Source organism: Thamnophis elegans, chromosome 1 (genome assembly GCF_009769535.1).
Source record: "Thamnophis elegans isolate rThaEle1 chromosome 1, rThaEle1.pri, whole genome shotgun sequence".
Classification (NCBI taxonomy): domain Eukaryota; kingdom Metazoa; phylum Chordata; class Lepidosauria; order Squamata; family Colubridae; genus Thamnophis; species Thamnophis elegans.
Genome location: NC_045541.1, coordinates 67117038 through 67129473, shown reverse-complemented (window position 1 = coordinate 67129473; position 12436 = coordinate 67117038). Strand labels below are relative to the sequence as shown.

Here is a 12436-nt window from a genome sequence, read left to right as displayed (position 1 = left end):
AGTACAATATAAGTCAATGGATCACAAGCTTTGCATGGTAGCACCTCCCATCAGAATATTATGTGAATTTGTACAATTTTGTCCTCATGGGTAAAAATAATTACAGTGATGTTAGGGTTGGGCATGAAATAAATGTATCACTTTTACTCATTGCTTTAAACCATTATTGTAGGGGTTCTCATACTTTGCAACTTTACTCATACTTTATTGCAGTTTCCCACTGTAAGCTTGCATAGACAAAATTAGGAGCAAAGCCCAGAGCAAGTTTTTACAGTGTTCTCCTTTGCCTGAGCAAGCCTGATGAAGTTTTTTTAAAGAGCAAGACACCCCTCTAAGTTGCTTGTGATTCTCTTGGTGATCCTGACTCACAGTTTGAGGACACACTTGATATAATATTAGAAATTGCTTTATTAAATGTTCCTCAAGCTGAAAAAAGATATTCTCCTAGTAGTAAATCATTACAATACATTATAAGTCAAATTGAAATTATTTTACAGGAAGCATAGTAATTATAATAACTATCTTTATAATCATAGTATTAGTATTTTGAAATGCTTTCTATACATAAATGAAAATATTTTTGAATTAAATTGGGCATATTTGTTCTTAAATTGAATTTTCAACCCATTTAAAAAACAGCTTATTGTATGCCACAGATCAACATACATCTGTGCATTAGCACTGGACAAATTATGGAAGACCTCTCAGAAGCAGCTGATTTAGAATGCAGTAGCACAGGCAGAATGAAATGTCTGTTTCATAACCAGCTGCACTGGTTTTCAGTAAGCTTCTGGATGCAACTCAAAGTGTTGATCACACTTATAAAGTCTTAATGGTATAGAACTTGGTAATCTGAGAACCATCTGTCTTCAGCTATTTCTGCCCCTCTTGTACAAGTGAACACAGTTGATATGCTCTCAGTTCCCATTGATCAGTATCACCTGATGGAAAGGAAGCCTTCTCTGTCACAGCACCTGCTATATGAATTCATATGGCCCTTATCCTACCTTTTTTTTTTTAAAATGATTTATTTATTAAATTTATATGCCACCAGATTTCCAGAGATCCCAGGTGGTTTAAACATGGCTATTCTCTCAGGCCTTAGACTATGGTAGGTGGTGGATCTGTATGATAGATTGATATGTTTTGTTGCTATGTCCAGACAGTACTGTTCTTTATTGTTTATACCATTTTAGTGTTTTATTCCATCCAGAATCATGATGTATTTATTAAATACATTGATATGCTTCTCTTATGCAACTGCCAGATCATACTTGGATTGCAAGCACTGTAGTTATCTGAATGAAATCTACTAAAATATTTTCCGATCAATATGGGTGATGGAAACTAAAATTCAAAACATCTGAAGGTGTGACATGTTTTGGAAGACCTAAGGAAAGTATTGAAGGGGAATCTCTGATATACTGTTTCCTTTCTCTTATCTCAAGGAGGAAGAGGAAGAAGATAGTAGTTCTGATATATCCTTCTCACTCTCATCAGAAGAGTCTGAGATGGAGCCTGAAGAAGAACGGATCCGTTATAGCAAACGACTGGTTAGTGTGCGCTCTTTTTATGTTTCATTTACACATGTATACTATGATGTTCAATAAATCCATTTTCAAATGTGGTGGCTTTATAGTTGCTAGAGATTAGTCAGATCACTTTAGCACAACTTGCACTCTACTTACCAATATAAATGGTTTAGGTATACCTTTTGAAGAATACTGGGAAAGTTGATGTCAGTGTTTGGTAATGTATAAAGAAAAAAATAAAATATAGTAATGCATAATGCTTACTTTTCTCAATTTAAAATACTCTCTTACACTTTTCAGAATTTTAAAAAAGTTGTAATAAAAGGAATGTTAACTTATCTTGGGGGGTGGGGGAATAAGCATGGTTGTGTTGGTTCATACTTCAAAGAAAAACTACCAGGAAAGGTCAGGGTTTTAGACTGGGAAGTCAAAAAAGCCTTCCTTAGAAGTTGATCGTATTTGTGTTCAGAATGATTTGACTCCATCTGATGAGTCTTGATGCTATACTTTGAGTGTGCAATGATCTGGAATCAAAGGAGAAAAGGTGATTCGAAGCATGTATCGTGTTCACATAACACTTCATGGTAACTTCTTTAAGAAATTGTGTCTTTTCTTTACAGTCCTAAAGAAAGATACAATTGATTTAAGGAGCTGTTAAAAGGTGCTGTGTCTGTGTCCCTAATCTTCACTTTTGAATTTGATCACTGTTCAGCTGTGTTAGACTACTATGCTTTTGAAACTGAAACTTTCCAACTGATTTGATATGCAAAATTATATTTTCGTGAGTGGAATGTGTTGCAGAGAGCATGCTGTACTTAAATGTATTGGTTCCATTACCTTCTAGGAATAATGTAATGTGATGCTTTAAACTCTAAAAATCATGCACTTTACCTCTGCATTCTACTTTTTGTAGTAATTCAACAGACAACTTATGATTATACTTTCACAGATCCCAAACATGCTTGATTCAGTATCTGTGAAATGTCTTTTCATTGGAGGTTAATCAAAGTTCAGGTCCAGCTTACATTCTTTTAAAACAGAAAGACTGTGAGTGCTAGAGTTACAAAAGGATAGTATAATCTACATTCTAATAGAGCATTTCCAATATATAATTAAGAAGAATTAGATGTTAATTCATCTGAGTTTTTGGGATAAGCGTGCTAGTGTAATACCTTAATAAAAGAACTGACATATGGTAATACCAATATTCAGGAAAGAAATGAAATACCAGATGGAACTGTGATTATTGCTTGTCCTATTAAGTTTATGATATTTTAAGAGGAAAGTGAAAGTATGCACTTGTATACTTCAAATTGAATATGGCTATATTTTCAGATAAGAAGTTAATGAGTAAAGTGATCATAATGGCAGTTATTTATCAAGAAATAGTATTCACTGCATTGTAATTATGCCTATCTGTGAGGCAACTTTTATATGCCTTTTCTTGAATCTACGTTATGACTTCCTAAGGTTTATTCACTACTTTGCAGAAGAGTAGAAGTCTAGATCTATTCACAAGAGCTGTAAAAGTTTATTCATAAATAATTTATTTTAGAATGGTCATGTAGAGAACTGTAGACTGTAAGCCATAAGGCTCCCTACAGATTATCTAGAGCAATCCTCTGCCTGGTAAAGGAAAACGTGACAACACATTCCCAGTAAATGGCACTGCACTCTGTTGTGAAGGAAAGTCTACTTCCATTTTTATTATTTGTATTTGTCACTGCATGGTAATTTACAGTTATAAACAAATAATCTGAAAGCAAAGTTGGAGGGCATATTTTAAGATATGTGTTCAATTTGAGCTTTCAACAAAGTGAGGTGTATGTACTTAAAAGTTAAGCTGGGCCAAATTTCAGAAAAGTGTAGTTTTGTCACATGCTAGTAATTTTGAATAACTTACATACTGAACATTAAATAATTGCCATTCTCTTCCTTAAAATGTGGATCAGTTAATGTTAAGTATGCTGGTCCTGTTTGACTGCTACTAATTGTCAGCATCATCATATTTTAAAATTAGTAGGAGGCTTGACTTTTCTTTAAATACTAAAGATAGAAGATTAATGTTTAAAACAGCATTAGTTGTGATTGTATTTTCTAATAATCTTTTACTACACGTTTTCTTACTAATTTTAATATATGCACATTCATTGCATGTATACAATACAAGTTAAGATTTTTAGAATTGTTTTTAAGTTAATAACACTAGACTGGTTCACACATAGATTATTATAATGAGTAGGCCAAGCTGAAAACAAATATCTCTTTAAAGAGAGCCTTTGGACTTTTGTGTGAATACAAGTGCATACAAATACATTCTATTATTTGTTTTCAGAATTCATCCTCAAGCATTGTAGAAAGAAGAAAAAAATATAAAGGGGAAGAAAGAATATTTGCTACTGAAAATAATTTGTTTTTAAAAAAGCAATATCAGTTACTACTGAAGAACTGGAATTCCAAAAATAGTTGAAAAGCACTCTTTGGCTGCAGTTCTATGTCCCTGAGACTATATCTCAGAAATGTTAGGATATCTTAGATGTCCCCATGTGAGGACAGCAAGAAAGCGAGGTCTGTTCTTAGAGATTATCCAATTTTGTTGCCCTTCCCAATTCCCATGCATGCCCATAGCCCTGTAGCTAGTGTAGCTAATTCTCCTCACTGGTTGCAGTTGGAGAGGAATATTGGAGAAAGAATAGTAAAATCTCAGTTCTTCCTTTTTCTGTCACAAGAAGTCTGGCAGAGTTTAGGATAAAGCACCAATTCCATCTTTGACAGTTTTTCCTCCTGTTGATAAACTTGTTCTACCTGGGGCCTTACGACATACTGTTTGTTTTAGATTTTTTTTAATCCTGTATTTTTTTTCCATAGCTAGCTTAAGTAAACATACCATACCATCAGAAATATTGGGTGCTCCATCACTGGAGGTTTTTAAGAAGAGATTGGGCAGCCATTTGTCTGAAATGGTATTGAGCAGAGGGTTGGACTTAGAAGACCTCTAAGGTCCCTTCCAACTCTGTTATTGTATTGTCTCCTATATCTAATGGGAACAACAAAACTGTTGATGCCCAACCTTAATTTAAAATTCACTAGGTTTCAGACATTTGGAGGAAGTAAGCTTAAGATAGGAGGGATATATTGCATGGAGTGAGTTTAGGGAGCAGATTTTATTTTAATGTGAAAGAAGAGTTGACAAAAATAAATGTCTGCAGATAGAGCCCTTGATTGAAAAGAGTGAATGTAGACCATAGGTATGGAAACTAATTACAAAAAAACCCTTTCTTCATAATGATTTGTTTGCTGTACAATTGGCTGTAGTTTATCTATTTTGTGTGTTTAATCATGAATTTCATTGCGTTATTAGTGTTAACTTTAAAACAAAAAAGATATTACTACAGATGTAATATCTAATATAGTAGTGGACTGAGGTCGGGAGAACTTTATAGAAAATATATAATGACAAGGTAAGCAACTCAACAAATTGTATGTATGTATGTATGTATGTATGTATGTATGTATGTATGTAATAGAGCCAATTCAAACAGGATCAGAGAATGTAGTAAAATCTCTAATGTTAAATCTGTGCTTAAAATGTATCAAATCATATATAAATTTATGTATGGTAAATTACTTAGCAAAAAATGGAATTCTCCCTGTGGGAATGACTGAAGTCAAATTTTTATCTTTTGCATCTGATTTCTACTGAATGAAATTTTGTAAAATTAAGGTTTTATTATGCATATACATTTTAACTACTGCAAATGAGCAGACTCATTTTTAATATAATAATTTCTTACCTGCACACTTACACTCCAAGCACATAATTGTGAATGGCTACAAACTCTGAGCCATAAAATTTCTGGTTTATTGCTTATTCAGAAAACATATAAACAAATCATAGATTAGTTCATTATGTGAACACAACCATTATTTAAGTAGTGAGTACAATATAAAGAGCATGGAGATGAAGAGATCATACGTATTTAAGGGTCTCTAATGTTTGAAATACTTATTTAATTCACATGGCATGGTTTCTCTCAACTGTAATCACTCACAGAAACTGTAGCCTATTATGAGTTTGACATCACTTTTTTTGCTGTTTGCTATAGCTGACTTTTACAACATAGTACTCCTCAGATGTATTAGACTACAACTTATGTCATAGTGACTAAATAATGAGAGTTGTATCCCAAAGAACTGTATTGACAACTAGAGACAGATCGGAAGCATGCAAATGCTTGTATAAGTAGGGAAGGCTTGCTTTTAGTAATTTTATTGAATAATCCTTTGCAACAGAGGGGAACAATATTTTGTAACAAAAATACTGCATTATATTTCTTTTTGATTATTGTGATCTACTGGAGGGCGGAAGAAATTGATAATTATGTTATAGCTGAAAATATTTCATCTGTTTTTCTGGGGGAGGGAAAATTTGTGTGCTAAATTCATTTCTTAAGACTTTTCTTAATTTGCATGTTTTCAAAGAAAAACAAAAATGAAAAAGCACGTTGTTGAACTTTGATGGTGCAATTAGGGATTAAAGAATGGTTATTAAGATGTTATGAAGCCTACAGGCTTCACACTGCTCACTCATTGGAATCACTACAAAGTTTTAGAGAATACTGTCTGAAAGACAACATTTTGTTGATTCAACAGAAATACACAAGTTTCGTATCTCCTGGATTCAATGTTAATTCTGACTCTTTCCCTTTAATTAAAGATTAGGGAAACAATTGCTATATTAAAATCTCAGTTTGATATGCTGATCTCTGACCAGGTAGCTACTAGTTTATTATATGCTAAACATAATACTTTCTGCAATGCAAATAAACCCGGTAGGTGGTTGGCTTATCAGATTAGAAAAAAAAGGAAAGCTCGAAATGTATCCAAATTGTGTTACAGAGGGAAGGAAGTGTTTCAACAGGAAGAGATTCAAAAGGTATTTCGGGAATTTTTTACAGAGTTGTATAAAGGGGATAAAATTAAGGACGGAGATATAGACAAATACCTAGATAAAGAGAAAATCCCCCTAGTTAGAGAAGAACATAGGCATAAGCTGAATCAACCTTTAACCTATGGGGAAATTTTGCAGGCAATTAAACAATTAAAGTTAGGGAAAGCACCAGGCACAGATGGTTTAACAGCTGTTTATTATAAAAATTTACAGTTAGAAATGGTAGAACCCCTCAGAGAACTATTCAATAAAATTCAATCGGGAGGGAAAGTGCCTCCTTCGTGGAAGACTGCGTTCATATCGTTGATACCCAAAGAAGACCAAGACCTTACCCAACCAAATAATTACAGACCTATTTCATTACTCAATGTAGATTATAAAAATTTTACTAAAATATTAGCAAATAGGCTAATGGGGGTAATTCAGCAACTGATACATACCGATCAAACTGGTTTTATACAGGGCAGACAGATGAAGGACAACGTTAGATTAATTATCAACGCTTTAGAATACCTGGGAAAGAACAATCAAATCCCGGACGCATTCATATTTTTGGATGCGGAGAAAGCCTTTGATCGAGTTAATTGGCAATTCCTGCTGAAGACATTGCAAAAAATGCAGATAGGAGATGGCTTTTTACGGTCAATTGGTGCAATATATCAGCAGCAAACAGCCCAGATCATTGTCAATGGAAGTCTGACAGACTCCTTTCAAATTGAAAAAGGTACAAGACAGGGCTGTCCTCTGTCCCCATTATTGTTTATTATAACTTTGGAAATACTGTTGAATAAGATACGGGGCCTGGGCGGTCTAAAAGGGATTAAAATTAGACAGCAAGAATATAGAGTCCGTGCATTTGGGATGATCTGGTTATAATATTGGAACAACCGCAGGAAACTAGTAGGGTATTATTGAATACGATCAATCAATATGGTCAAGTCTCAGGATTTAAAATAAATCTAGGGAAAACCAAAATAATAGCTATAAATATGACTATCAAACAGAAGGAAGAACTGGGGGCGATGCTAAGATGTGAGGTAGTTAAAAAAGTTAAATATCTTGGAGTTAATATTTTAATCTCAAATGGGAAATTATACAAGTATAATTATGAATCACTTTGGCATAGTACACAGTTGGAGTTGAAAAGGTGGGAAAAACTGCATTTGTCCTTGCTGGGTAGAATAGCGGCAGTAAAAATGAACATTTTACCAAAATTTTTATTTCTTTTTCAAATGTTACCAATACTTAAAAGAGATGCGAATCTTTTAGAATGGCAGAAGGGTATCAACAAATTTGTGTGGGCAGGAAAGAAGCCGAGGGTAAAGATGAAAATAATGCAAGATGCACGTGAAAGAGGAGGATTGAAATTACCTAACTTAAAATTATACTATGACGCAGTGGCATTATCTGCAATTAGTGATTGGATTCATCTAACTAATGACAGAATTTTGAATATCGAGGGATATGACTTGTCATATGGTTGGCATGCTTACCTGTTATTTAACAAAAAAACGGATAAGAAATTTAAAAATCACATCTTAAGAAATGCTTTATTGCGGGTTTGGAAAAAATATCAACATAAATTAAATGATAAAGTGCCCATGTGGGCAATTCCTAGACATGCAATTGAAAATATGAATGTAGAACAAAAACACGATAGAACCACCTATAGACAACTTCTTATCTCAGAAAGAGGGGTGATGGAACTAAAATCTTTAGAGGTACTTAAAGAAGAGAAGGTAGTTCAAACGTGGTTTCAGTATGGTCAACTACAGGCTAGGTGGAAAACAGATCAAAAAATTGGCTTTGTAAAAGTTGAGGATAATTTGTTTAAACAAATAAGAGATCAAAGCTCATTGCATATAAAGAGGATATATAATGTATTAGTACAGATGGATTCTGAAACGGAACTGATTAAGGATTGTATGATAAAATGGGCTCAGAATATCGAGGAACCAATAATGCTTGAAACATGGGAAAGAATCTGGGTAAGAAATGTGAAATTTACACAAGCACAAAACTTGAGAGAAAATTTTTATAAGATGTTTTATAGATGGCACCTAGATCCTAAAAAGCTTGCCTCTATGTATCCAAATGTTCAACCTAAATGTTGGAGATGTGGTTCTTGTGATGCTACATATTTTCATATATGGTGGACATGTCGTAATGTCAAGGCATTTTGGATAAAAATATGGTGGATCCTGCAAAACATCTTTAAAAGAAGGATAAAATTTACCCCCCAGTTGTTTTTACTGGGTATATGTATTGATTTTACAGCAGCAGAGACTAATTTGATTCTGTATTTAATAACGGCAGCAAGACTCTTGGTGGCGCAGTATTGGAAGAAGAAAGATTTACCTACAATTCAAGAATGGACTTTGAAAGTTATGAACTTAGCCGAAATGGCCAAAATCTCAGCATATCTCAAAGAACATTCAAACGAGAGATATAAACGAGACTGGAAAAAGTGGATTGATTACATAAAAAGTAAATATGGGACTAAGAAACTCCAGATAGCTTATGCTTAGTATCAGTAATAATTTAAATTGTTTAAAATTTGGGTAACAGTAAGAAGCTGAGTTCAATGTAGAGATATTTTAGACTGTGATTGTTCAAAAATTATACCACGTATGGTCTTTGGGAAGTCGGGGGGAGGGAAGGGAGGTGGGGATTTAGGGGGAGGGGGGAGGGGGGAAATACAATATGTGTTAAATTCCATGATTGTATTTGTATACTGTGGCTTTTCAATGTTAGTGCGAAAATAGAACAAACCGAATATACTGGAAGGTAATAGATACCGAAGGAAAGAGTCAAGTGAAAGAAGGAGGGTGGAGAGGGTGAGAGAGAGGAGGAGGAGAAGGGAGGGAGGGAATGGAGAGGGAGTGATAGGGTTAAGGTTAGAAAGAAGGGGAGGGGAAGTAGGCGTAGAGGGGTGTGTGAGAAGGAAGAATGAAAGTTGGAGGGGGTTGAAAGGGGGTGTATGGTAGGCCAAGGTGGTATACTGGGTTTGTATTGTAGAGGGCATTTTCTATATAAGTGAGGGCCGTGTTTATTATTCAATGTTATATGCCCTGATTAAGCACAGTGAATATGTGATTGTATAGAATGAAAACATAATAAAATATATATTAAAAAAAAGAAATACACAAGTTTCCAAAAACTGGTGGCATAAAACTAGTTTTTAAAGGCAAAATTGATTTTTAAAAAATGAGTAGCTATACTCAAGCAGTTTTCAATAGAAAATAGTCTTGTCTCTTATTCAGTTATAATTAAAGTACTGTTTTAGTATATGGGGCCTGTGTGTAAAAAATATGTTTTCATATGCTTCACCTGAAAAAAGGAAAAATAAGTACTTAACTTTAAAGCTGACCAGTTTAACTGGGGTTTTTTTTGTTAACTGTTTTGCTAAATCTTCGCTAAACATGTCATGCTAAGCTATTTGTATAACTAATCAGTGTATATGGCTAGAGCAGCTCAGTGGCCTAGAGGTGACGATGTTTGCCTCCCACTTGAAGGTTGAGAATTCAATCCTGGGCAGCCCGACAGATGGCATAGCGCAAAGAGAATCTATCTGCTATGAACTCCGTGTAGATGTAAGGAAGGGCATCCAGCCAGTAAAGGCTCAGCTACATTCAGTCTCTATGACTCCATTCTGATAAAAGGGATTACAGGGTCGTAAAAAGAAAAAAAAATCTGCGTATATTGCTGTCCATCTCACAACAGCAACTCTAAAGTAAAAAATAATACTTAACTATGAATTGAAAAACGCATATATTGACTTTGATTGAGTTTCTACAACATTCGGTGGTTCGATCCCTAGTGCCGTGTAACAGTGAGCTCCCGTTATTTGTCCCAGCTTCTGCTAACCTAGCAGTTCGAAAGCACATAAAAATGCAAGTAGAAAAATAGGGACCACTTTGGTTTGAAGGTAACAGCATTCCATGCGCCTTCAGCTTTTAGTCATGCCAGGCACATGATCATGGAGATGTCTTCGGACAGCACTGGCTCTTCAGCTTTGAAACAGAGATGAGCACTGCTCCCTAGAGTCAGGAATGACTAGCACATATGTGCAAGGGGAACCTTTACCTTAAGTATCAAATTAAAAGGAGTCTAGTAGGCTTTTGTGTAGAATAGAAGAAATAGATGGAATTTATTCCTTTGTATTTCATTGACTACTACATTAAAAATTGTTTATATGTCTAATACACTTACAATACATGTAATTCACAAAATTTTCTTTGTTAAAAATATCAATTCACCATGCTTTTAACTTAGATGATAGGTAATTGCTTAGAAAAAAAATCATACCTCTTCCCCAACTGCTTTTGTTGGTTTAAACACAACTAATTTAGTTTCTTTTATTCACTTATTGATGTCCTTGATTTTTTTTCAGGCATTTTAAGTGTTATTACTGAGTGACCTGCATTGTTCTATTTTGAAAATGTCAATGTCGGCTACTATGATCTGTTAGTCTGGTTGTTTCATAATAGCTTGATAATGTGGTATCTCAAGATACAGTACAATGAAAACAATATTCTAGTGGCCCTGAAGAATTTCTTTACCAAAACATGTTAGATATTTTATTATTTTAATTTTGCATTTTTGTTGCTTTTTTGAATGAAAATCTCTTTCAGTATTAAAAGTAACAATTTATTTGTCTTGTAGAAAACCAAAAATCAGACTTTGTACTTTATTTTGGTGCATATTAGAGTCAGGTAGATATAAATACACACACACACACACACACACACACACACACACACACAATATATAACGGAATAGGAATTAGTTTCACGGTTATAGGTATGCTGGTTTTGTTGTATCCGGGTCTTTTCCCGTGTAAGATTGAGATTGTCTTGGCAACGTTTTGGTGAGGTCTCACTCGCCATCCTCAGGCTGTTTTTGCCTTAAAGTGTGGCCAGAGCTGCTGTCTTTCTATAAATCTTGGTGGGGGTGTGTGGAGTGCTGGCGTTGTTTCAGTAAGTGAATTGATTGGCTGTGTGGCTGTATCATGATTGGTAGATTGGTGCTGGCTGTGTGTCCATTGTTGTTTTGTGTTGTAAAGGCCTGAGTGGTGGGTGGGGCTTGTTTGTTTACCAGGGCTGGTTGCCAGATGTCTGGCAGGCGGGAGGCATCGTCACGTTTATTCACGTTGTGGGGGTGTTTATTTCGATAGCTTCCATAATTATGCTCTTGTTGAAGTGTTCAGTTTTGGAGATTAACCTGGTTCCTTCAAAATTAATTTCATGTCCTGTAGCTTTAAAGTGCTGGAAAAGGGAGGAAATTTTTTCTTTTTTTCTACAGCATTCTTGTCGAACACAAAATTTTGCTGATTTTATCTGTGGTTCCTTGATGTAAGGGTGATGCTGTTGTCCTGTTCTGTGTCTCAGTTCTTGGTGGGAAGATGCACACATCGCAGAACACAAGAACGCAGTCAGTAAAAAAGAAAAAAAACTTCCTCCCTTTTCCAGCACCTTAAAGCAATAGGACATGAAATTGATTTTGAAAGAACCAAATTAATCTCCAAAACAGAACACACCCACCACCCAGGTCATTACAACACAAAAGAACAATGGACACACAGCCAGCACCTCAGCCACACAGGATGATACGAAACAGCCGACAAATCTACAAACATCAACTCCATCTACCAATCAGGATGCAACTACACAGCCAATCAACCCACTTACAGCAACAAAGCCAGCATTCCATACACCCCCACCAAGATTTATAGAAAGACGGCAGCTCCGACCATGCCTTACTCGCACAAGCATGAAGCCAAAAACACCAGCCTGAAGATGGCAAGGGGACCTTGACGAAACCTTGCCAAGACAATCTCAATCTTACACGGTAAAAGACCCGAATACAACAAGACCAGCATACCTACACCCATGAAAATGTACGAAAACATATTTATATTTGGTGTTACTACCTTTTTCCCTTCAAACCAGCA

General features: G+C 35.1%; 1 protein-coding gene across 1 annotated transcript in view; it reads left to right on the top strand.

The window, feature by feature from the left end:
• The window catches only part of KDM2A (lysine demethylase 2A), an 80997-nt gene that overhangs the window by 1811 nt on the left and 66750 nt on the right, over positions 1-12436 (top strand). The window contains exon 3 of the mRNA XM_032218625.1: positions 1449-1553. Coding sequence (XP_032074516.1) covers positions 1449-1553 — 105 coding nt within the window. The remainder of the gene's footprint in view (positions 1-1448; positions 1554-12436) is intronic.